This window comes from Eschrichtius robustus, chromosome X, assembly GCF_028021215.1.
Source record: "Eschrichtius robustus isolate mEscRob2 chromosome X, mEscRob2.pri, whole genome shotgun sequence".
NCBI lineage: Eukaryota > Metazoa > Chordata > Mammalia > Artiodactyla > Eschrichtiidae > Eschrichtius > Eschrichtius robustus.
The window spans coordinates 135,616,032-135,643,512 of NC_090845.1; the positions used below are offsets into that span (position 1 = coordinate 135,616,032).

Genomic DNA, 27,481 nt, shown 5'->3' on the forward strand with positions numbered 1-27,481 from the left:
CACCAGATGAGGCCCCTGTGAGCAATCAAAGACTCACCAAGGCACAGTGCGGGTTCTGGTGAGAGACGTGTGTTCCCGGATGGTTGAGAGGCTTTTCAGGTCCAGGGGAGGTGACCGTGCTACAAGATAACACATGACAACCAACATGGTAAGTTCTCAGGGGTTCAAGGCCAGAAACTGAAGACTATAAAACTATGCCATTCCATCAGATCCACGTTTACTTACAAGCAGTACTGGTGATGATGGCGCTTTTCGCTGTCCTACCCTTCCCTGCCTCACTGGGAGCAGAGGGGACAACCACCGAGCCAGTGGCCACGTGAGCAGCTGGGCTTACATCCAGTCACTACACACTTACTGAGAAGTCACTGTCAGGCGTGGCTCTAGGTGTCCCAAACTGCAACCGTACCTTTCTTCCCCATCTCTCTGCCTAGTTAAGAGTCATCTTCGGGTCTCAGCTCAACATGTCCTGCTTAGGAAGGCCTTCTTTGACCTGCAGGCGAGATAAGGCCCGGCTCATGGGCTGTCCCGAGTCCCTGTGCTTACGCTTCACAGCGCTCGCCCACTTCGTGACGCCACATTCAGCTGTGATGATCTGATTCGGCTCTAGGCCAACCGCGTTCTGGGAGCACAGGGTTTTCTGGCTTGTTCATTGCAGTAGCCTTGGCATCCGCCTCAGCAGCCGGCCTTGCTGAGTTGGTCGTGAGCGTATTCCTCTAGTGCTGCCTTGACCAGCTTGGTTTTCTAGCTCTTTCCTCCACTAGGCCACACAGGTGGAGAGTATTTAACTCCGCTCCCTATTGCCAGTGACTTTCGTGCTGCTCAATCAGTTTCCCAGGAGCCTCAGACCCGCCAGGTGCTGAGCTGGAAAGGACATATGCGTCGTGTAGCCCCCGGGGAGAAGGTCTCTCCCGGCTGTGATGCACCCTGGTCTCGGCTTCACCGAGCAGCGCCTCCTGGCTTCACCCCCCGCCTCTGCTGCTTGGGCCGCAGGCTCCATCCCCGGAGCCACGCGCATAAGAACCAGCTCCCCCCAGCCCACGCGTCCCCATTAATCCACAACCACACGTCCATCCAAAATCTCTGCGCCTCCATCACTAGGTCTTTTGGAGCTCTAACATCCAACGTGGTAGCCACTAGCCACATGTGGCTGTTGAAATTTAAATGCATTAAAATTAAATAAAATTTAAAAATTCAGTTGCACTGGCCACGTTTCACTTGTTCAACAGCCACATTTTCTTCGTTACAGAAAGTTCTGTTGCACAGCGCTGCTACAGGAAAGTCACTGAGCAAAATAACAGTATCTACCTCAAAGTCACAGGTTCCTGTGAAATGGTTTCTGACCAGCCTGAATGGCTATTTCCTCTAAAGCTCACGAGACAGGGTCTGTTCTCCTATTTAGTACCTATTGAATAACTCTACTTTTTCTTCCAGGTGGTTTGGACATATCTTTCTCCCTGCTTGCTTCCTCATCTGTGCCTCCCCCAGAAATGTGATTTGACTCGAATTGAAGAGGGGGAGGCTGGAGCGGACCGGGCATAAGCAGATGACTTAGTTCCAGCTCTGGGCGTGGCCACCTGAAGCAGTAGAGGTGGCGATGGAGCCAATAGAGTGTCAGGGGTCGCGGTCACGGTGCCAGGTATTGCCTTGGAATCGCCCAGCCCTACTGGGCAGGTGACGACGAGCGAAAAAGGAAGTTAGCAAGTTACTCTGACCTGCTTTTGCTTATCCCCTCTTCACCCTCCTCCCTGCCTGTTCCTGCCGCTCACCTCCACGTGCCCCTGCCCCATACACCTCTTCTGCCGGGCGCTAGCAGGGCACTGAGCGACGTGGCATACGACCAGGTCTACATTCAGGGATCAGTGTCAAAGGCCATTCTTGGCTGCCTTACACAAGGTGGACACTGTGATTACATTTAAGTGCTGTCTAAACAAAGAGAGGCCAGGTGGGTTCCATTCCCACCCATCCTCACTTATTTCTGGGACTTTGTCAGGGAAGCAGCCGAAGATGAGTCCTCTGGAATGAACTTGGCTTTGGAGGCTGCATTTGCCGGGCCACAGTGATTGCAAGTCCCCCGGTTCCTTTTATCCTGACGATCTGGGGCAGCAGGGCTCCTCAGCCCTCCCCACTCAATCCCAGCCATTTCTCCCTGCCCTTGTGCTTCCCAGGCCTCTGGGCTGGTTTCTCTAGTGTCCCCTTCCCAGAGACGGTCAGGAGGGAAGCTTTTCCACAAGGCCACCAGACCTTCCTCCCCAGTCCCACACAGCAGGCCTGGGGAAGTGACTTACGTTTCCTCTGAGGCTTGAGATCTCTATTCACGGGGGGAGGCTCCAGGTCCGCCGGGAGCTCAGGCAATGGGCTGGAGATGCTTCCTGAGCTCATTGGGATATAGTCGTCAGGGCTGCAGTGGGGTCCGAGAGCAGAGGCGATGGCCTGGGGGCCCATGGGCACGTAGCTGTCCTCAGTGCTGGTGGAAGCCGGAGGGGACATTGGGAAGAACCTGCACGGCTGCAAGGCAAAGCACAGAATAGCCATGGAAACTGCTTCCAGGGGGCAGCCTCGGCTGCACGTGGCATTTCAGTTGCAGATTATCCAAGAATAACTTTGAACTTTCTTAGGAAAGTCAGACAAACCTCTAACTCAAGCTCTGCCTCTGGATTTATCGTGTGAGGTAGGTGATGACTCACCTAGATCTCATGCTGGAAGACAGAGGTTAATGAATTTATGCAAATGCTTTAAGTATCATGTGATGACTTCAGCAGGTACCCCAAGTTCGGGGAAGCGTCTGGACCATTAGAACTGGCAGGGTCCTCACAGCACAGGAAGTCCAGTAGCTCCCAGACAAGTTTTAGCCTTAATGGGAGACTGGAAGGGTCCTCAGAGATTCACAGTGCTGTCTCAAAAGACATCATGGGAACATAAATAGGTCAGGCTATTTTTTTTGGTAAAAATTGAGGCTTAAAGAAACTCAAGTACCAAACTTACCAAATTTAAACTTAGCCGCTTATCTCGGTGTCTTAAAGATTGGCCTTCTACATCACCTGCAGGAAACAAGCAGGGTGGTGAAAAATGCGGAAAACATCAGTTGATACTAGGCTCCAAGTACCTATGCACCTCAGGGCCCTGTGTGCAGCTCCAGAGAGGGAGAGAGACTTGCTACTGAGTCTAGCTGGGCAGTCAGAACGCCTTCCCCCCGCAGATGGAAAGCGGACCAGGTTTTGAAGAGGTTGCTGTATGATGGCTCCAGTTCTCTCTGTGAACTGGGGAGAGTCAGAGCAAGTAATTAACAAATGCTCGTTGCATTTGTTACGTGAATTTTCTGCACTTAGAGATGGTAGAGGCAGAGCTGGAGGTTTGAGGAGAGGAGAGCAGGCGTGAAATAGCCCTTGTGATGAGCAGGAGCACGGGGTGAATAAAAGAGCGATAGCCTTTGCAGAGCAGCGGCGCGAATCAGTGACCATGAATTTCTGAAGCAAGAGCCAGCGCCTCAGGTACAGATCCGGAGAGAGAGGAGAGCTGGATGAATCCAGGATCAGACATTTGTGAGACGGATGTGACATAAACAGTGTGATGTAAAAATTTAGAATAACTGTTGAACTGAAATAGGAGATGTCCAGAAGGTAGCAAGATATATGGGCCTAGATTCAAATGAGACCTGCTTAGAGATGGCAGTCAAAACCTAAGAGTAGAGGAGATGATCTAGGTTGTAAATGTTGAGAAAAGTTTAATTATAAAATCCTAGAGACTCTCAATATTCAAAGAGTAGGAAGATGAGCACTGGCTCATGTTGAGAGAGAGCAAGCGGAGAAGGAGGAAAGTCAGGGGCCCCGGACTGCGAGAGCCCACGGGAGGAGATGGTGGCTGGTGGCGGGGAACACCGCCAAAAAGGGCCCTCAGCACGTGGGGACCGGAGCAAAGTGTCTTCCTAGAACTTGGACATGTGAAAAGCCAGGCTGCCTCTGAGAAATAAACTGAAGAGTCAACATCATCTTAAAGCAAGAGAATAACTCCCAGCTCAGAAAGATGTGATGGAGATTGATGGAATTAAGACCAGACAGTATAAAACTCTTAGAGGAAAACATAGGCAGAACACTCTCTGACATAAATCGCAGCAAGATATTTTTTGACCCACCTCCTAGAGTAATTAAAATAAAAACAAACAAATGGAACCTAATGAAACTTAAAAGCTTTTGCACAGCAAAGGCAACCATAAACAAGACGAAAAGCTAACCCTCAGAATGGGAGAAAATATTTGCAAACGAAGCAACTGACAAAGGATTAATCTCCAAAATATACAAGCAGCTCATGCAGCTCAATATCAAAAAAAAAACCCAATCAAAAAATGGGTGGAAGACCTAAATAGACATTTCTCCAAAGAAGACATACAGATGGCCAAGAAGCACATGAAAAGATGCTCAACATCACTAATTATTAGAGAAATGCAAATCAAAACTACAATGAGGTATCACCTCACACCAGTCAGAATGGCCATCATCAAAAAATCCACAAACAACAAATGCTGCAGAGGGTGTGGAGAAAAGGCAACCCTCTTGCACTGTTGGTGGGAATGTAAATTGATACAGCCACTATGGAGATCAGTATGGAGGTTCCTTAAAAAACTAAAAATAGAACTACCATATGACCCAGCAATCCCACTATTGGGCATATACCCAGAGAAAAACATAACTCAAAAAGATACATGCACCCCAATGTTCATTGCAGCACTATTTACAATAGCCAGGACATGGAAGCAACCTAAATGTCCATTGACAGAGGAATGGATAAAGAAGATGTGGTACATATATACAATGGAATATTAGCCATAAAAAGGAATGAAATTGGGTCATTTGTAGAGACATGGATGGACCTAGACAGTGTCATACAGAGAGTGAAGTAAGTCAGAAAGAGAAAAACAAATATCACATATTAACCCATATATGTGGAACCTAGAAAAATGGTATAGATGATCTTATTTGCAAAGCAGAAATACAGACACACATGTAGAGAAGAAATGTATAGACACCAAGGGGGAAGCAGGGTGTGGGATGAATTGGGAGATTGGGATTGACATATATACACTATTGATGTTATGTGTAAAATAGATAGCTAATGAGAACCTACTGTATGGCACAGGGTAACCTACTCAATGCACTGTGGTGATGTGAATGGGAAGGGAGTCCAAAAGGGAGGGGGCATATGTATATGTATACGGCTGATTCATTTTGCTGTACAGTAGAAACTAGCACAACATTGTAAAGAACTATTCTCCAATAAAAATTAATTTTACAAAATACTGAAATCATAATCCAAGAAAAGGTCCACAAATAAAGTAACACTCAAGTCTAATATTGAAAGGGCCCATCAAGTACCCGGAATAAATAAATGGTCAATTCTACCCAGAATGTAAAATCTATTAAAACACTATATCGATAAAAATGACAGAATGAAACAGATGAATTAAATAACCAGTTCAAAGCTAAAAAAGAACAATAGAGAAAATGAAAAGAAATCATAAAGATAAAAGCAAAAAATAATAGAGTACAGAGAAAAAGTGGAATTAATTTTAAAAAACCAAAATCTTGGTTTCCTGGGGAAAATATTTAACCTAAAGGCAACCCACTAGCCAATCTAATCAATAAAAGAGGGGGGCACAAATATGCAAAATAAGAATTGACAAGGAAAAAATTATCATTGAAACAGAGGAAATTTTTTTTAAAAAAGAGACAATTCTGCATGCCTTTACACAAATTTTAAAATCTAGATGAAATGGATAATTTTCCAAAAAATACACTACAGCAAAATTGACACAAAAAATTTCCAAAGAATAAAATAGACAAAGTTACGAAGATCAGATGGTTTCAACAGACAATTTTACCAAAACTTCAAAGACCAGACAGTCCCAATGCTTCACAAATTTGTTCAAGCGTTTAGAAAATCAAGGAATATTTCTAATTCTTTTTATGAGGCAAGTATAACTTTGGTAGCTAAACCTGATAAACATAAAATATATCAGAAAAGTACAGACTAATATCACTTATGATTAACAATGCAAAAATCCTAAATAAAATATTAGCAAACGTCACGCCCTCTTTGAACCATTACTGTAAAACTTCTCACTACCCTCTCCAAGTTGGGACACACAGTTTTAAGGGCATTTGCCTGCTCTGGCCCCCTTTGCCTGGCAAAGCAATAAAGCTATTCTTTTCTACTTCACCCCACAAAAATATTAGCATACAGAGGAAGGTGGTATTACTGGAATGGCTGAATGAGGAGCTCAGAAAAGCCGTTCCCCAAAAAACAATGATACAAGTGTACAAAATTATTTTTAAAAAGTCAAGCACAACTATTTGGGGACTCTGAAAATTTACCCAAAGCATACAACAAAATTGTTGTATATTATATTGGGAAGGATTTATTGAAAAAAAAAAAACTACTGGACATCTGGTAAGAACACTGAGAATCCGTGGCATTTTAGCTTGGGGTGCTCCCATACCCCTCACCAGCTCACTCAGAAGTAGTTCTACCAGGGCAAGGCAAGTCGTGAAGACCAGAAGCTTCTTTGCCAAAGGGGTCTAATTTGATTTGCATCAAAGCATATAAAAAACTCCATTCCTCTAGGTACTATCAAAAGCATACCAACAATTCATTTCATTGGGGTTCCAGGAGAAAAGAGAGAGAAAAGCATTGAAAATGTATTTGCAGAACATATGGCTGAAAACTTCCCAAACCTAAAGAAGGAAACAGATATCCAGGTACAGGAAGCACAGAGGGTCCCAAACAAAATGAACCCAAACAGACTCACACCAAGACATATCATAATTAAAATGGCAAAAGTTAAAGATAGAGAATTCTAAAAGCAGCAAGAGAAAAATAGAGTCATTTACAAGGAAACCCCCATAAGGCTATCAGCTGATTTCTCTGCAGAAACTTTGCAGGCCAGAAGAGAGTGGAGTGATAGATTCAAAGTCCTAAAAGGGAAAAAAGCCTGCAACCTAGGATAATCTACCCAGCAAGATCATCGTTTAGAATCGAAGGAGAGATAAAGAGCTTCTCAGACAAGCAAAAACAAAAAGAGTTCATCAATACTAAACCTATCCTAAAAGAAATGCTAAAAGGTCTTCTCTAAGCAGAAAAGAAGGAAAAATCTATAGGAAAAGGAAAATCCCACTAGGAAAAGCAAATATATAGTAATGACTGAGGATCAACCACTTAAATAAGCCAATACAAAGATTACAATACAAAAAATTATAAAATCAACTATAACTACAATAAAGAGTTAAGGGATAGACATGAAGATGTAAAATATGACATCAAAAACGCAAAATGTGGGGGAAAGGAGTAAAAAATGTAGATCTTTTAGAATTTGTTTGAACTTAAATGACTGTCAGTTTAAAACAAGTAGATACAGTTATAGGTCAACATATATGAACCCAATGATAACCACAAACGAAAAACCTACAATAGATACACAAAGACTAAAAAGAAAGGAACACAAACATAACACTAAAGAAAATCATCAAACCACAAGGGAAGACACAAAAAGAAGAAGAAATGAACAGAGAAGACCTACAAAAACAACCGGAAAACAAGTAATAAAATGGAAATAAATACATATCTATCAATAATTACTTTAGGGGCTTCCCTGGTGGTGCAGTGGTTGAGAATCTGCCTGCTAATGCAGGGGACACAGGTTCGAGCCCTGGTCTGGGAAGATCCCACATGCCGCAGAGCAACTAGGCCCGTGAGCCACAACTACTGAGCCTGCGCGTCTGGAGCCTGTGCTCCGCAACAAGAGAGGCCATGATAGTGCGAGGCCCGCGCACTGCGATGAAGAGTGGCCCCCGCTTGCCACAACTAGAGAAAGCCCTCGCACAGAAACGAAGACCCAACACAACCAAAAAAAAATTAATTAATTAAAAAAAAAAAGAATAGCTCTTTAAAAAAAAAAATTACTTTAAATGTCAATGGGCTAAATGCTCCGATCAAAAGACACAGGCTGGCTGATCAGATTAAAAACAAGATTCTTCAATATGCTACCTACAAGAGACTCACTTCAGGGCTAAAGACACACAAAGACTGAATGTGAAGGGATGGAAAAAAATATTTCATGCAAACAGAAATAACAAAAAAAGTGGGAGTAGCAATACTTCTATCAGACAAGACAGACTTTAAAACAAAAGCTGTAACAAAAGACAAAGAAGGACACTATATAATGATAAAGGGATCGATAAAAAGAGAGGATATTACACTCATTAACAAATATGCACCCAATACAGGAGCCCCTAAATATATAAAGCAAATACTAACAGACATAAAGGAAGAATTGACAGTATCACAATAATAGTAGGGGACTTTTACATCCCACTGACATCAATGGACAGATCATCCAGACAGAAACTCAGTAAGGCAACAGTGGTCTTAAATGACACAATAGACTGGTTGGACTTAATATCTACAGGACATTGAATCCAAAAACAGCAGAATACACATTTTTTTCAAGTGCACATGGAATGTTCTCCAGGATAAATCACATGCTAGGCCACAGAACAAGTCTCAACAAATTTAAGAGGATAGAAATTATATCAAGTATTTTTCCAACAACGGTATGAAACTAGAAATCAATTATAGAAAGAAAAATAGGAAAAGCACAAATGTGTGGAGACTAACCAATATGCTAATAAAGATCAATGGGTCAATGAAGAAGTCAAAGAGGAAATCAGAAAATAACTTGAGACAAGTTAAAATGGAAACACACACTCCAAAATCTATGGAATGCAGCAAAAGCAGTTCTAAGAGGGAAGTTTACAGCAATACAGGCCTTCCTCAAGAAACAAGAAAAATCTCAAATAAACAACCTAACCTACCACCTAAAAGAATTAGAAAAAGAAGAACAAACAAAGGCCAAAGTCAGCAGAAGGAAGGAAATAATAAAGATCAGAGAGGAAATAAATAAAATAGAGATCAAAAAACAATAGAAAAGTTCAATGAAACCAAGAGCTGCTTTTTTGAAAAGATAAACAAAATTCATAAACCTTTAGCCAGGCTCACCAAGAAGTAAAGAGAGAGGGCCCAAATTAACAAAATAAATGAAACAAGAGAAATAACAACTGATACCACAGAGATTTAAAAAATCATAAAAGAAGAGTACAAACAGTTACATGCCAAAGAATTGGAAAATTTCTAGAAATATACAACCTGCCAAGACTGAAACAAGAAGAACCACACAATTTGAACAGACCAATCACTAGTAGTGAAAATGAATTTGTATTAAAAAAAAAAAAACAACTCCCAGAAAATAAAACTCCAAGGCCAAATGGCTTCACAGGGGAATTCTAACAAACATATAAAGAAGAACTAATACTTATCCTTCTCAAACTATTCCAAATAATTGAAGAGGATGGAACACTCCCAAATTCATTCTACAAGGCCACCATTACCTTGATACCAAAACCAAACAAAGACACTACAAAAAAAGAATATTACAGGCCAATATCTTTGATGAATATAGATGCAAAAATCCTTAATAAAATATTAGCAAACTAAATCCAACAATATATAAAAAGGATCATATACCATCAAAGGATCAAGTTGGATTTATTCCAGAAACACAAGGATGGTTCAATTTTTGCAAATCAATCAATGTGATACACCACATTAACAAAAGGAAGGATAAAAATCACATGATCATCTCGACAGACACAGAAAAATCATTTGACAAAATTCAACATCCATTCATGATAAAAACTCTCTTCAAGGTGGGTATAGAAGGAACATATCTCAACACAATAAAGGGAATGTATGACAAACCCACAGCTAACATTATACTTAACGGTGAAAAGCTGAAAACCTTTCCTCTAAATTCAGGAACAAGACAAGGATGCCCACTCTTGCCACTTCTATTTAACATAGTATTGGAAGTCCTAGCAACAGCAGTCAGACAAGAAATAGAAATAAAAAGCAACCAAGTTGGAAAGGAAGAAGTAAACAGTATTTGCTGATGACATGATACTTTATATAGAAAACCCTAAAGTCTCCACAAAAAACTATTAGAACTAATAAATGAATTCAGCAAAGTTGCAGCATACAAGATTAATATACAGAAATCTGTCATATTTCTATACACTAATAATGAACTATCAGAAAGAGAAAGCAAGAAAATGATCTTGTTTAAAATCGCATCAAAAAGAATAAAATAACTAAGAATAAACTTAACCAAGGAGGTGAAAGACCTATACTCTGAAAACTATACAACACTGAGGATGATACAAACTCATGAAAAGATATCTTGCGCTCTTGGATTGGAAAAATTAATATTGTTAAAGTGTCCGTACGACCCAAAGCAATCTACAGATTTAATGCAATCCTTATCAAAATACCCATATTTTTCACAGAACTGGAACAAATAATCCCAAAATTCATATGGATTTTTACCCTGAATGAAACTATGAAAGACCCTGAAATGCCAAAGCAATCCTGAGGAAAAAGAACAAAGCAGGAGGCATAACCCTCCCAGACTTAACACAATACTACAAAGCTACATTAATCAAAACAGAATGATACTGCCACAAAAACAGACACATAGATCAATGCAACAGAATAGAGAGCCCAGAAATAAACCCACACACCTATGGTCAATTAATCTACAACAAAGGAGGCAAGAATATACAGTGGAGAAAAGACAGTCTCTTCAATAAGTGGTGCTGGGAAAGCTGGACAGCTACATGTAAAACAGTGAGATTAGAACATTTCCTCACACCATATACAAAAATAAACTCAAAATGGATTAAAGACCTAACTGCAAGATCTGAAACCATAAAACTCCTAGAAGAGAACATAGAACACTCTTTGCCATAAATCATAGCAATATTTTTTGGAGCTAACTTCTAAGGAAAAGAAATAAAAGCAAAATAAACAAACAGGACCTAATTAAACTTAAAAAGCTTTTGCACAGCAAAGGAAACCACCAACAAAACAAAAAGCAACCTGCAGAATGAGAGAAAATATTTGCACATGATATGACCAACAAGGGTTTAATATTCAAAATATATAAACAGCTCATAAAACTCAATGTCAAAAAAACAAACAACCTGATTTAAAAATGGGCAGAAGTGAATAGACATTTTTCCAAAGAAAACATACAGGTATCACCTCATACCTGTCAGAATGGCTATCATCAAAAAGGCAACAAATAACAAAGGCTGGTGAGGATGTGGATGAAAGAGAACCCTTGTACACTGTTGGTGGAAATGTAAATTGGTGTAGTCACTATGGAAAAATAGCATGAAGGTTCCTCAGAAAACTAAAACTAGAGCTACCATATGATCCAGCAATCCCACTGCTGGGCAAATATCAGGAAAAAATGAAAACTCTAATTCAAAAAGACACATGCACCCCATTGTTCATAGCAGCAGTATTTAAAATAGCCAAGACATGGAAGCAACCTAAGTGTCCATCAACAGAGGAATGGATAAAGAAGATGTGGTACATATATACAATGGAATATTACTCAGCCATAAAAATGAATGAAATTCTATCATTTGCAGCCATGTGGATGGCTCTTATGCTTAGTGAAATAAGTAAGTCAGACAGAGAAAGACAAATACTGTATGATATCATTTGTATGTGGAATCTAAAAAATAAATAAATGTATTATAGCAAAACGGAAGCAGACTCACAGATATAGAGAACAAACTAGTGTTTACCAGTGGGGAGAGGGAAAGGGGGAGGGGCAAGATAAGGTAGGGGATTAAGAGGTACAAACTACTATGTATAAAATAGATAAGCAACAAGGATATATTGTACAGCACAGGGAATTCTAGCCATTACTTTGGAATAACTTTTTTATTTTTGGCCACGCTGCACAGATTGCAGGATCTCAGTTCCCCAACCAGGGACTGAACCCGGGCCCTGGCAGTGAGAGCGCCGAGTCCTAACCACTGGGCTGCCAGGGAATTCCCTGTAATAACTTTTAATGGAGTATAATCTTTAAAAATACTGAATCACTATGCTATACACCTGAAACTAATATAATATTGTAAACCAGCTATACTGCAAAAAATAATTGGCCAGCGAAGTTCTTCACGTTAACAGGATAAAGGGGAAAAAAAATCACATGATCATAAAATGTGTCAATAAATTCAATACCCTTTCATGATTTTAAAAAATAACATTTGGCAAAGTAGGAATATCAGAGAACGTCCTTAATCTAATGAATGGCGTCTATAAAAGTCTGCTGCAAACCACATTACAATGGTGAAACATTGGAAGCTTTCCATGTGAGATCGGGAATAAGACAAGGACCCCTGTTATTAATACTACTATTCAAAGATGTCCTGGCCTTCCTAGCCCAAGCAGTGACATAAGAAAAAGAAAATGAAAGATATGTTATAAAAGAAAAAACAAAGTTATTAGTATTTGCATGTGATATGATTGTATACAAAGAAAATGCAAATAAATACATAGTTTAGAAAAGGTAGATACAAAATCAAAATATAAAGCTGATTTATTTGTATGCAACAGCAAAGAAATTATTTAAAGTAAAATACCATTGGCAATCATGTAAAAAATAACAAATGCGTGGGAATACATTAATGAGATATGCAAGACTTCACTAAAAACCATAAAAATAAGAAGGGGAATTCCCTGGTGGTTCAGTGGTTAGGACTCTGCGCTTTCACTCCTAGTTGAGAGTATGGCATTGGGGGAGGGGGAACTGGATGAAGGTCTGAAGGTGGTCAAAAAGTACAAACCTTCAATTCTAAGATAAATAAGTACTAGGGATGGAATGCAGGACAAGATAAATATAAATAACAGTGCTGCATGTCATATATGAAAGCTGTTAACAGGAGTAACTCCTAAGAGTTCTCATCAGAAGGAAAAATTTTTTTCTATTTGTTTAATGTTGTATCTACATGAGACGACAGATGCTCACAAAACTTACTGTGGTCATCACTTCACGATGTATACAAGTCAAATCATTCTGTATTCCTTAAACTCATACAGTGCTGTACGTCAATTACATCTCAATAAAACCGGAAGAAAAATAAAAGAAGGATAAGGGATGTAGGCACGATAGATCCCAGTGGGCCTTGCACGCTATGCTAAGAAATTTAGATTTTATTCCAAGTGCAAAGAGAAGTCGTTAGATTGGTTTTTAGCAAGGAACTGACTATCTGATTTACATTTTTTAAGAGACCACTTGACTGCGTGTGGAAAACAGATTAGAGGCAGGCAAGAATGGTGGTGGTGTGATCTCAGGATAACGAGTTGTATTACAGTAAATATATTCAGATTTCATTTATGCTTTATAAAGAAGAGATAGTATATATTTCTGTATTGTTTAATTGTTCCCAGAAATTCTTCCCGTTCGACACTGTTTGGGCAGAAGCAACAAGGTGGCTGAATCCCAAAATCGTCATGAAATCAAGAAATTAAACCATGACGACTCGGAGAGCAAGCAGCTGAATGCAACAGAATGTGTTGCACTTGGAAAAGTGACGACAACACGACCCCCGCTTGTGTCATTTCACTGAGACTCGTCACCTGAATAAGAGGTGAAACCCATCAACGAGTTGGGTGACCATGACACCAGCTTGTCTCTCTTTGACAAGCACACCTTGGAACACGGTGACAAGCCTCAGGGGGTGGCTTCCCTGGTCGCCAAGGCGGGGCATGAATGTCGTGGTTACCTTTACCTTTTCTATAAGTTGCACCAAAACACCCACTTAAGTTCTTTCATTCCTACTATTCCTTCCAATAAAATAATTTAGTAGCCCCTCCCCCCCCAAAGAAGAGAGTGGCAGTGGTGGAGGCCGGAGCAGGGGGCCCGACGGGAGACAGCAGAGCTGAGACGCACACTCCCCGCCACGGGCACTTCACCGATGGCAGAGGGGGGCTGGAGAGCCGCGGGGACGGTCAAGGCTGCCAGGTCACTGGAGCTCCACGGGGATGGTAACGAACCTGACCCCACTCTGCCGCCGCGTACAGACATCGGTTCCTGGGGGAGCTCCATGGGGAAGGCAGAACGATCCATGGCACGCGTCCCCTCTGCCTGATCAGAGCCATTTGGCTTCTGTCCAGCACTGTTGTTTTGGTCTTGGTTTCATGGTCAAAACCTCCATTTCCATGAGTTTTAGCCTTTGTTTACCTTTGTGTAAAAGAGTCCAACGTTTGGATGGAGATAGAGGAGAGGAGAGGGGACAGAGAGAGGGAGGGAGGGAGGGAGAGAGGGAGAGAGAGAGTGCGCATGCAAGGCAACCCTGTGAGAATCAACCAATTTCCAGAAAAAGGCCAAACAGGGACCAAGCTGATAGGGCTGGGTTAGCATGATCTTGATGGTGATAGCTTGGCAAAAAGCCACATCACTTCAGCCAGGTAGAATTTGGAAAGAACATGTCAGGTGGGATGATAGATGAGGCTGATTGGATTGTTGAAAAATAGAGACAAGAGGTATGGTCTCCCACCTCAGCGCTCAGTCTGCATGTGAAAGGAAACGGATGGAACTGGGCCCAGCTGAGGCAAAAGACACCACCTTCTGTACCAAGTGGATCCCGGAGTGGCTCCAAACAAACACCAGGAGCGTGGTCTCAGGTGGGGAGCCCATCGTGTGGGCAAGGGCATGACTAGGGGACCAGGGATCTGACTTCTTGCAGCATCTACAGGGACCCACGTACACCTCTCCCGGCGGGGCGGCGGGGGGAGCCGGGGAGTGAGGGCTGCTGCTCGGGGTGTGCACTTCCAGCCGGGGCCTGACCCTGCCGGGGCACTGGGCTGGCCTGAGCGAAGGACGCTGGACAACGTCCTCATGTGGACACAAGGAGGAAAGAGGAGCCAGGCTTGTCTCGGTACCGAAGTTTAGCATCTGACACTTACCTTTCCAGGTTCTCATGTTATCTAAACCGGAGAGAGAGATTCTTCTCGGTACCACAGCGCCTTCTGGCTTCTTGATGCCACTGGGCCCACCACACGGGAGCTGTTCCTCGTGGCGCCGTTCAGAGAGATGGCTCGGCTTAGGGGGGCGGGGAGGTGGCGTGTTGGACATAACATCTAGTCCTTTTACCCCACAGGGCAAGGAAGCTTGGTTTTGATCTCCCTGGACGGTGGAATTTAAGGAAGTTTCCAGCACTGGTAAAGAAAAGTGGTCCCTGGACGGGCCATTGACATCTCTTGTCCAGATCAGGGCAGCCTGGGGCCTCGTGGAAGGGGCCTCTTGAGAACTGTTCCCAGGGCGTGAGGGGCAGGCCAGGTTCCCGGAGGGCAGTGGCTGCGGGCCGTCCACAAAAACGTCGTCGAAGGACGCCTGTTCCAGGGAGCGCTCCGAGTTTGACCAGCTGTCACATCTGGTGGGGAGACTGAGGGAAGAAAAGCACATACATTTGACTGAGAGGCAGCAAGTCCCCGGCAGCGGTAGTTGGTACTGCTACACCCTTGGCAGAAGTCTGAAGGAGAAAGCCACCCACCCACCCATGCCTCTAATGTCGCCTCTACAACCCTCGGTGACACCAACCCCTTGATGCAGGGGAAAAAATGGCTCGTTGATTTTTTTCATCCTCTAAGTGTAATAAGATACGTATGAAAATGCAAGGTTAGAAAGGAAAGCCACAGTGCTGAAATGCATGAGTCACTCTACTTGGTGTGCCACAAGCTTCGGCCTCGGTAGTGGTTGATAGGGATCTGTCCCTGCCCTGGCGGCAGCAGGAAGAGAGGGGAGTGCACATACACCCACTAGAAGATGCTACAGCTCAACGGCCGGAGGCGTACCTGGCGTGGTGCAGTCTTCCCGTCTCGCAGTTGGACAGAATCAGATAATCAGGAAGGAAGAGAAACCCTGACTCACTTCCGGTTTTCTCAGTGGCTACCGTACTAGTGCTCGGGTCATCTCTTGGCAGGGAGCTGACAGCAGGGGCGGTGTGAAGGGAGCTGGCGGCGGAGGGCTGCACGCAGAAAGGCGCGCGAGAGCCGCTCTCCACAGAATCTGCAGGAGAAATCATTTCCCAGCTGAACGTTTAAGAATGGCTAGAACACAGTTTCTCAAATGGCATCTAAGAGGCCAAAGAGAAGATGCAAATCACAGCTGGTGTTTGTACTGATGGAGGAGACCGTTTCCCCAAGCTATAAACAATGTCTGGGGAAGAAGGCCAATGTTCCAAGAGTGAAGTGCTGAATCAATTAAGAGCAAAAACCCCAAGGATTCTTGGCCTAAAAATCTGCAGTTAGATAGTCTACACACAGCCTCTTCATGGCCCTCGGCCACAGCTCTGCATCACTGTTTATTCACTCAACAAATATACTTACATTTTATATATATATATACACACACATATTTATGCGTAACAAATATATGTACATAGACTTACATAAGCATTTGTGCACATATGCAGACATGCATATGTAGATATATGTCTATTTATGTCTATATACATACCTACTCTTGCACCTACTATGTGCCTGGAACCGTTCTAACTCTGCCCTCACAGCGTTAATGATTGACTGTTAGTGATGTCTAACGAAAAGGAATGAAAGAAACAAAGTGTTGTGATGGCTGGTAAAGTCCACATTCATAAACTCCCAATGAAAGGCCTGCTTCTATTTCCCTTTTGAACCAAGTTGGCAGGAATTCAGGATTCCTGAGTCAGAGTGGCCCAGAACGGCCTGGGTTCAAGTCCAGGCTCTAGTACCTAGCTGTCCTGACCTTGGGCAAGTTACCTGCTTGCTCCAAGCTTCCTTATCTGTAAAGTGCCTATGCTCATAGTACATATGCCACAGAATCGGTCTGGGGATGAGACGAGCTAATACAGGCTTGGTTCTCAGATGAAGAGGACTTAGCCCCTACATCCTCGTCAAAACTGAGGGGGGCTACAGGGAACAAAAGAGGTCATGGAGGGTTCTGGCTTCCTCCAACTTCAGGCCAGAGCTTTCTGTTTTCTGCCTGGTGCCTTACTTGTTTCTGTTCCCCTTAGGATATTGGGACACATGTTATGTATCTACATTTTAGCATAACTCCCAGATGAGGAAACAAACAGAGGAGACACATAACATGACGCGAAGATATGTATCTAGTGTGGGCTGAATGTATGGACTGGGGTGAAGCGTGAGCAGCGGTGTGACTGAGTAGCTTCACTTAGTAAGCTTCCCTGGGTCATGAAAAGAAAAGGACTTCGCTGGCAGGAAGCACACACACCCTCACGTCTGTCTAAAGAGAGATGCAACTCTGACTCTTCCGCGCCACCTAGCGTTAGAAGGTGGGTATTTCAGTGGCAGATGATAAGCATACAGTAACGAGGCAAATGCTGAAGCAACTGCAGGCCATGGGATTTAGGGGTAAGGTTCTGCCGGCTAGACTAAGAGACTAAAAGAAAGCAGATTCGAAGTCTCATAGTTTGAAGATCAGGGCATGGTGCCAGGGCCTCAAGAACAAAATCCATGAAGGGGAGTTCACTGTAACCCCAAGTGCTTTATACCCAGTATATTATATAGAAAGGGCAGTGTGTGTGTGTGTGTGTGTGTGTGTGTGTGTGTGGGTGTAAAAGAGAGAGAGCAAGAGTGAGAGAAAAAGCGCCTCATGGGTCATTTGCTTCCACTGCCCAGAAATGGCTCACAGCAAACTTAGAGCTCATTTCCGTTGCAGAGACCTTGAGCCACTTGGAGATAAGAGGAAACGTTACCTGCCTACGACAAGTAGCTTAGTTCTGTCTTTCTACCTTCTAGTACTGAACAACCCAGTAGGCAACAGAAAAGCTGGAGTTCCTAGAATTTTTAAAAGACAGCGATATTTGATATTTCTAGAAAAACCGGCAGCAGCAGCATGGGGAAAATCAGGGCCGTACAGGACGTCCCCACCCACGTTTTGCTTTCACTGCATGCGCTCCCTGTAGCTCACGAGAGCAAAGCCAAGCTGCGGCTCTGAAGCCACCGAAGTGGCCCGTCACGCTCCGCGGGCAGCGCGCGTGGCTCGCGGCTCGGCCGCCGGGTCCTTTCCGGAGCTCCTCGGCGCAAGCGCAGCGGCCCCCGCCCCCCTTAGCCTCAGGAGCCCCCGTCCGCTCTTACCTGCTATGTCATCCAGGTGGCCGAGGTTGCACACCTGACTGATGCTGTGCACCCACACCTGCATTTCCTCCTCCGTCTTGGCCACCAGATAGAACGTGCGAGATGCAGTCTTGACAACGAACACGAAATGGTTCTGGAATTCCTTACGAAGGAAGCCCGGGCCCGCGTGCTTCCAGACGGCGCACTCGCTGAGGTCGATGGCGCGGATGGGCTTGCGGGCGCGCTGGCTGCGGTAGTACTCCAGGACGTCGCGGTCGCCGCTCAGGCGGCCCCGCCGCAGCACGAACCAGCGCCTGCGCCAGGCCTGCGGGGAGGCAAGCGGACACGGCTTCTCAGACTCCGCTGGACGGACGAGGACACCGCCCGCCGTAACAGCGAGGCGCGAGGCCCAGCCGGCGGCGGTGTTGGATGAAAAGGACGCGCGCAGCCTCTTCAAGTCGGCTTTCGTCAGTGATTTTAATGATCGGTCATCGCTGGGGAGTGTAGTGATGGGACCCACACCCCCAGGTCGATGAGAACTATGCAGTCATCACAAGTGATGCAGCAAAGGCATGCAGTACAAATTTATGTGTGCCCATGCTTTTTTTAAAAAAACAACTTAATAATGAAGAACAAGAAGGAAGCTTTCTTATCACTGTCTACCTCAAGCCAAAAGCCAGTATCATACAGTCAAATCAGTGCCATCTAACGTGGTCATTTAACTTGTAGAGAATTGCTCAACAAGTAAAGAAAAATAGTGTACACTGGAGAGGAAAGAGGATTATCATTAGCCGAGGTTGATGTGATTGTCTTTCTTTAAAATCCCCAATGCAGATTAAAATACAAGTAGAATTCTCAGAGAATTAAGTAACGTGCTGGTTCTGCTTCCTATGTGAGAGACTGTTTTCTAAGGGCTTTACCATAACCTATTTCATCTCCAAAACTATCCTATGGGACAGGTAACTATTTTTATGTCCATTTTATGTATGAAAACACTGAGGTTCAGAGAAATTCATGAGCCCAAGGTCACACAGCTAAGAAGCTGTAGGAATAGATTTGAACTCAAGTGAGGGTGGAAGGATCACTAAATATGAAGTAAGAAAAATAGAGAGAGGGGACTGTGGGCAATTCTTTAGAGATGTCTGATTGTAAAGGGGGAGAGCTCTGGGGTCCAGGGATTTTTTTAAAGATGGAAGACACTTCTGCATCCACCCCCTAGGTCAGCCCGTCATAAAGGCTGGGGGCTGGGGCATGGGGCGGGCATTGTCTGGCCTAAAGCGATGCTCTATTCCCCGCTGAGAAGCACCATGACAATAGGAATCTGGGAAAGAGCCAAGCCTTGAGGTCAGATGATCTGGCAAAGCTTACCATGACCAAAAAAGAAAAGAGAACGATGCTCTGCGTGCCACTGCAGCTTCAGGTGTGCCTGACTTGTTTATATGCCCACCGGCTTTCACCCAGAGGCCCGGAGAAAAGGGAATGGGCACCGTGTGCAGTGTTCTCAGCTCCCTCCCTGCCCAGGGGCTGGGAGATCTGAGGCAGCAGAGAATCTGATGCGGCCATGAAGCGGGAGAGGCGGCTCTCACACGCGACCTGCAATCAGGGCTCAGAATTGAAAGCTGCTTTGAGGCCATGGCAAGAGGCAGCATCAGAAGGGTGGCGGTCACCCCACATGGGGTTGGGACAGGGAGGAGGAAACCGTGCCTTTAATGATGGTGTAAAGCTCTAAGGAGAGATCTGGCCACTCGGAAGAGGGACAAAGCAGTGTAATTAAGTCTTTGTTTTTAAGACAAGAGAAATAACAGCATGTTTGTAGGTTCCTGAGTGATGGAAGAGGGAGAGAAGCATTAATCATTCAATAAATTCCTGTCACAAAAACATGGTACTGGATAGGGTGGAGGGAGCTCCAGCATCACCGTCAGGATGAGAGAACGCCCTGGGGTGCCCGGGGTACCCCAAACTTTCCAAAGGCCACTTCGGTAGGGAAATGTGAAGAGGAACTTTGTTGTACTTCCCAAAAATGATTCTAAAAGAGGAAGTCAAACTGGATGCTGAAACAAGTTTCAAGTTAACTGCTCTTGGTTTTATAGAAACACATTTCTTATCCTTTAATAACAGTGTTGGTGGGCAGTGGGGGAGGGGTCCACAGTGCATCCTGCCAGATGGTGGAGATGGGGAAGGGGGTTAGAACTGGTCCCTGAAAGAGCTCACCATGTAGCTGGGATGCCGAGAGGGGTGGAAATATGAAATGGGTAGATTTCAACCCCGGGTAACGAGCGCGCTCTGGTAGGAGAAGAATGACACAGACATTCATTCAGCAATTATCTGTTGACACCCTAATATGCTGGCCACTGCTCAACAAGCCACGGGCCCTGCCACTCAGTCTCGTGGGCAGCAGGGGAAGTGGGCATATGGATAAACAGACAACTGCAGTCAGCGAGATCAGTGCTATAATAAGGGAGAGCCAAAATGCTACGGGCACACACAAGAGGCACCCTCCGGGACGACGTGGGAGCCAAGCTGAGATTGAAGAAGGGCCCAGGAAGCAGCAGCATCCAGCACAGTCTGCATGCGAAACTCGCCAGCACGCCCTCCCTCAGGTTTTTAAATCTCTGCCTAAGAGTTGTGATTATAGAAAAGCAGAAATAACGTGTTCTTGGAGCTCTTTGCTAAGTAGGTGAAACCAGGCTTCTGGGCTTCTGGAAGTGAGAGACATGTGACAAAGACCCTTGAGAGCAAGCAGCCAGCACCAAAGTGAAGCTCTTCATAGTAACACTGTTCCACAAGGAAGTTATCAGAAGGACTCAGGAGCCAGCCTGAAGATACTCCCACTGGTCGAAGATGGAACAATTCGAGCTTTAATAAATATAATAATTACGGTGGCTTGAAATCCATCAGATATGTTTAAATCTGGGAGTTCATCATGATATTAAAAGAGAAAAAAGAATTTGTCATCCTCAGAGGCTGTGATGGAACCACTTCATTATCTTTTCATAAATGTATTCTGCTTAACAAAGGAAAACCAATGATAGAATTAGAATCTCACCATTCTGCTCTCCACAGTGAAATCATAGGTAGAGGTGTTCAGCCTCAACAGTTGCTAACTTATGAAGAGGAACGAGCAGACGTGAAAGTTCCACCCGCAAAGCCAGACAGTGGGAAATTCTGTGATCAAAGGCCCAGGTCCTTCAACAGATAAATGACAAGAAAAAGAAAGGACAGAGGTGATCTATGGAGCAAATGAGTCTTAAAAGATGTATCAGAAATTTTCTGTGGGATTATTTTTTATTGAAGTATAGTTGATTTCCAGTGTTGTGTTTGTTAGTTTCAGGTGTACAGCACAGCGATTCAGTTATACATATATTCTTTTTCAGATTCTTTTCCATTATAGGTTATTATGAGATACATACTGAATATAGTTCCCTGTGCCATATGGTAGGTCCCTGTTGGTTATTTTATATATAATAGTGTATATCTGCTAATCCCAAACTCCTAATTTATCCCTTCCCCACCCCCTTTGGTAACTGTAAGTTTCTCTTCTATGTCTGTGAGTCTGTATCTGTTTTGTAAATAAGTTCATTTGCATCGCTTTTTTAGATTCCACATATAAGTGATATCATGTGATATTTGTCTTTCTCTGTCTGACTGACTTCACTTAGTATGATCATCTCTAGGTCCATCCCTGTTGCTGCAGACGGCATTGTTTCACTCTTTTTTATGGCTGAGTAATATTCCATTGTATTATAGTGTCTAGGGGATGCTCTTTTGAGTGATAAAGGCATCTAAAAACGCAAAGAAGAGATTTCTGTACATGTCAGGATAGCAGTCGTTCATGGGGCGGGGGGAGGCTGTGGTCCAGGTGGGGCACATGACGGGGCTGCAGAGTGGGTGGCAAAGGTATTTTCCAAGTGGTTGGCGGTTAAAAGGGGGGGGTCGCCCCCTAATCATAATTCATTAAGCTGTACATTTGTCTTATGTGGTTTGCTGTATTTGTGTTTTCTTTTACACTGAAAAGGATTTTAAAACAATTCCTCTGGATAGGGCATGTTCATGGCTGCGTTCACTATGTGCCAGGCACTGAGCACGGCAGGACCCAGGGGCTGCGGGCTCTTCCGACTGGGGAGATGTTCACATTTCACAAGGGCAGGATTGCGGGATTCCACAGCAAAACACCGTCAGCTTGCCCTGGCAAATCGCTTCTCCCACTGCACACCGGTGGGCCCTGAGGGCTCTTCTAGCTCTGACCATAGAAAGATCTGTTTCCCATCAGCCTTTTCAGCCAGCCCACCAGTATCATCTCCAGCAACAAAAACCTGCAACGTCCTGTAACCTTGTGGAAGAGTGTTTGTACTCATTTCTCAGATACGAAGAAGGTACAACTGAACTCCTCCAGGAAGGTGTGTTGAGATCACAGGCCCGTTGCTGATTCTGTGTTTACAAACACCTCCTGGTTGGTTTCTTGATAAAGAGGGACCACCCCGCCCCCAGGTACAAGCACTTGCAAGGCTCAGGCGGCTGCTGTGCAATGGCAGGCTTCCCATCCAGGGAAGAGGGACTGAGACTTGAATCTGAGTTTCCCTGTTACGGATTGAACTGTTCCCCCCACCCCCCCAAAAAAATTCCTGTGTTGAAGTCCTAATCCTCAATACCTCAGAAGGTAACCTTATTTGGAGACAGGGTCTTTACAGAGGTATCAAGTTAAAATAAGGTCATTAGGGTGGGCCCTAATGTAATATGACTGGCAGAGTTGAGAAGACAGATGAGCATTCTGGATGGCTGAGGTAGCTGGAATTTGTAGGGAAAGGCACCAAAGAGGAGGGTGCTGAGAAGAGAGGGTAAAGAAAGAGCTGCAGAAATCTACCTGGGAATTCCCTCACGGGACTTAGGCTGAATACTAACACCCACACGTGTTGGGTGAAACCCCATGAGGTGAATCCAAAAACAACTCGTGGACACCCACAAAGTGAATGACTACCCGAGCTCACACAGGGCTGGGAGATGTTCAGACCAGCTCAAGTGGAGAAACCTGAAACATTCAGTAGAGACTCTAGAAAGGCCACACCTCAGAAGCTTTCAAGTTACTGAATTACCTGACAAAGACAGCTCAAGACTTTTTAAAGGAAGACAATGAAACCCAGACACTCAACAATATAATGTTTATGATGTAAAGCATTCCCCCCAAATTACTGGAAATGCAAAGAAGCACGAAAATGTGGTTCATAATCAGGAGAAAAATCATACAATAGACAGAGACCTAAAAATGACAGAGGTGATGGAATAAGCACACAATGTTTTTAAAACAGCTCTTATAATGTATGACATTTAAAGGAAAATGTGTACATAACGAGGAGAGAGATAGAAGATATAGACAAGAACAAAATGGAACTTGTGGAGGTAAATGTACAATAGCTGAAATGAAAAATTCACTGGATGTGTGGAACAACATCTTAAGCATCGAAGAAGTGCTTAGTGAACCAGAAGTGCATTTTTAGCAGCTCCCTGGGGAGAAATGAACAGACTCCCCAAGGACCTGCTAAAGATGCACATTCCTGGATCTCACGTCCAGAAAGGCTTACTCACCAGGCCTGGCTTGGGGCCCAGGAATGTGCATTTTTAACAAGCATCTCTACAGATTGTGATTCATAGAAGCAGCGCCCTTTCTAAAGGTACCTAACTGGCCAAGGATGAGAAGGAAGGAAGAGGTGAAAAGGGAGTTCAAGATGGACCGTTTCAACACTGAATTCCTATCCTTTTATGGGTTGTGAACCCCTTAGAAAACATGATGAAATTCATGGACCTTCTCTCATCACAAACATGTGTGCAGGGACTTCGCTGGTGGTCCAGTGGTTAAGACTTCGCACTCCCAATGGAGGGGGCGCAGGTTCGATCCCTGGTCAGGGAACTAGATCCCACATGCCGCAACTAAGTTGCATGCCGCAACTAAGAGCCCACATGTCACAACTAAGCAGCCTGCATGCCGCAACTAAGACCCAGCGCACCCAAAATAAAATTAATTAAAAAAAAAAGAAACGTGTGTGCATGTGAACGTGCGTGTGCACGCACGTGCACATACACACACTGTTCTGGACGGTTTTCCCTTATTGAACTACACACACTCTCCCTCATGGCCTCACCCAGTATCATTTCTCTTAACAACCATCTATTTGCTGATGATTTACAAAATTATGTTTCCAACCTAGATCTTTCCCAGAAACTTCAGACCCATGCCTAAGGTCCGGCTTCGAGACCATGCTCATACTTGTTGAGTGAACTAATTCCACACGATTTCACAGTGCCCTGGACCTAGGTTTAAAACACAACTCTTGAGAAACATGACTAGCTTTGTGGGTTCATAACAAACCTCATCACCAGGATTTACTCATCACATATTTACGTGCTAGGAACTGGGGATGTGATGGGGAACCAGACAGACAAGTTCTCGAAGCTGGACCTTAGGCAGTCGGGCAAGGCTTGGTCCGAGCCTTTTAACTCAAACACAGCAAATGCTCCATCCACACACTGAGTACACTGGGGTGTCAGCTACACGTTTCTTTTCTTTTTCTTAATTTATTTATTTAATTTATTTTTGGCTGTGTTGGGTCTTCGTTGCTGCACACGGGCTTTCTCTAGTTGCGGCGAGCGGGGGCTACTCTTCCGTCGCAGAGCGCAGGCTTCTCATTGCAGTGGTTTCTCTTGTTGTGGAGCACGGGCTCTAGGCGCGCGGGCTTCAGTAGTTGAGGCACGTGGGCTCAGTAGTTGTGGCTTGCAGGCTCTAGAGCGCAGGCTCAGTAGTTGTGGCGCACGGGCTTAGTTGCTCTGTGACCTGTGGGATCTTCCCGGACCAGGTCTCGAACCCGTGTCCCCTGCATTGGCAGGTGGATTCTTAACCACTGTGCCACCAGGGAAGTCCCTAGCTACACGTTTCTAAGATGAGCCTTTCTCAGTTAATAACACAGGCTATTGAGGCTGAAGATTACCATGGACAAAGGTTCAAAGTTTGAGCACTTTATTCCTACACTCAGTTCTATTTGCACAATAAAATAAACCTGGCTGGGTTAAGCAAGTTTCACTTCCTGGGCTCCAGAATTCACTCCAATAAAAGTGAAGTGCCCTGTCTGGATTGTATCCATCGTCGAAAGACACTGAAGTGAACTGAGAAACATCCTGCAAGTCTCTGAGGCTGTAAAGAGACACCTCTGATTTAAACTGCTCTTCTGGCCAGAGTGATTACTGTCCCTTTGTTTCAGCGGAATTGGCCCCCTGCCCCCTCTGCAGCGGTGAAATCCCAAAGCTATGAAATCATTTCCTCCGCATGTGCACAGGACCCATCAGCAAGCTGCCGGCATCGCCCGGCTTTCCAACTCGGGCTGAGGGAACGAAACCTCCATCGAGCTGCACTTGGAGCTGTGGGTTTTGATCCTTCAATATTACTGTCATCTGAGCCAGGGCAGTTTTCGACTCAAGCTGCCCAAGGAACCGTGCAGGCCTCTTCCCCTTTGGACCTGTGGATGTGCTCCGTGCTGCCCTGGCCAGGAGTGTCCAGGGCTCCAGTATCTGGGGCTCAGACTCCAAAATCTGAGTCTGTTCTGATTGCTTGCATGTGTTGGGCTTCTGAGCTGTTCTCGCAGGGGCCTTATCTGTCAGGCTGCAGGAGATGCCTTGATTAGAGGACAACACCAAGAAGAGATGTTGCCAAGGAGCTATGGGTGGCAAGGCCTAGCTCTAGTGTGAAAAGTGTTCACGTTGTGTGCAAATTCTGTGGTGCAAAGTTGGAAGTGGAACTTGTTTGAGGAGCATGAGAAATTACATGCAGAAGAAAGGAACTTCAGAAACCAGGACCTGGCCCATGAACATCAGCTGGTCTCCAGCTCGCCCTGGGACTCTAGCCTGTGCCCATCTAGCCTGTGTGCTCTGTGAGGGCAGGACTGGGGTGGGGGGGGAGCTGGCTGGAAAAGCTTAACAGGAGGAATCCTCATGTTGGAACAGATCTGTATATTGATTGCAGTCGTGGTCACAGGAATCTACACGTGCAATGAAACTGCACTGAGACACACAGACACACGCACATACAACAGGTGAAACCTACAGCAGCTCCTGTTTGTTTACAAACTCCTGGGGATCTAGTTAAGTTTCTAAATAAGTTTACAAAAAGATGCTCAATCCAAAAGAACTCAAGAAAGTACAGAAAAGAAAAGAAAAGGAAACCTACAGGAAGTGGGGAGCACATCAAAAGTACAAGTAAGATGCTCGATTTCAATCTAAATGCAGCAATCATTACATCCAGTGGAAATGGACTCAGTACTCTGGCACAAAGATGTTTATCGAATGGGTCGCATGCAGGATGCTCATGATGGTCTCGAGGGCCATGTGCTATGACAGAATATACCACGTGGACGAATTTGTGGGTGCCAGGAAGGTTAGAGTGACAGAAGATGAAGCTAAAGAGGGGGTGGTAGCCAAATGGTGGAAGCCACAGTGGGCCTGAGGGAGGGGAGGGGTCGAAGCTGAATAGAGACTGCTTTATGACCGGGCAGGTGCTATTATTGCGTCATGTGTTACCAAGTGCTCAAGGCAGCTAATTTTCCAGAAAAAGAAGCTGGTCCTCAGAGAGATGGAGTGTTAGCTTTCCGCAGACTGTCCTGTCACGCGGAACTGTCAAAGCTGTTTCCCCGATCTAGCTCCAAAGTGGAATCTTTCTGTCCCTTCACACACAAACATTCTTCGCTGGAGTCCAGAAGATACGGAGGGAAAAGAGGCAAGAGGATTAAGACTGGCTCTTGTCTGATTGACTGACTTTTCATTTCCTTTTACATCTTTCTTCATCCCCCTTCTTCTGACTGGAACACACTTCCCCCACTGTGTTTTTCTTCTCGTTGTGTTGCTATTAACGGATACTTAGTAAATGTTAGTGAGTGTTTAGAAAACCTAACAACTCCACCACCAACTGCCATTTGTAAGGCCCCCGGGAATCTTGGATGTGGTCCCAGAACACGAGATGAAAGAAAGCGTTTGGTAACAACTTGGAGGTTTATAGTAACTTCCCAAGACCCGCTCCTTTAAGCCCAGCTCCCATTTTCTTCCCAGTGGTGTCACCTTGAAAACACTCAGGAAGTTTGGGGTGCGGTTATGTGTTGCAAAAGGCGAACATCATTGAAGAAACAAAGTCCTGGTTAATGTTCTATGTTCTGCTATGCTTTACTCAAGGGGGCCCCTTGTCTCCGCCTTCTACTTCCTCGCCAAGGGGGACCACAAAAGCCAGGGGACCCGAGGGCGGGGGGTCGGGAATTTCCAGGAGCAGGTTACATGGTCCTCTTGGTCCTGGCTCAGCGCCACTAGCCCCGGGATTGCTGGTGACCCTTCAGCCTGATGGCCTGTAACCTTCTGCCTGCCACCACACAGAGCCGGGACTTGTCGCAGGCGTGGAATAGCTTCCTGTGATTGTCCTGGAGACGGCCTGGCC

General features: G+C 44.7%; 1 protein-coding gene across 1 annotated transcript in view; it reads right to left on the reverse strand.

The window, feature by feature from the left end:
• GAB3 (GRB2 associated binding protein 3) overlaps positions 1–27,481 on the reverse strand; it is a 61,378-nt gene that overhangs the window by 15,463 nt on the left and 18,434 nt on the right. Inside the window, exons 2-7 of the mRNA XM_068533164.1 lie at positions 18,043–18,346; positions 15,757–15,970; positions 14,869–15,347; positions 2,983–3,038; positions 2,286–2,505; positions 38–119 (exon numbers count right to left, since the gene is read on the reverse strand). Coding sequence (XP_068389265.1) covers positions 38–119; positions 2,286–2,505; positions 2,983–3,038; positions 14,869–15,347; positions 15,757–15,970; positions 18,043–18,346 — 1,355 coding nt within the window. The remainder of the gene's footprint in view (positions 1–37; positions 120–2,285; positions 2,506–2,982; positions 3,039–14,868; positions 15,348–15,756; positions 15,971–18,042; positions 18,347–27,481) is intronic.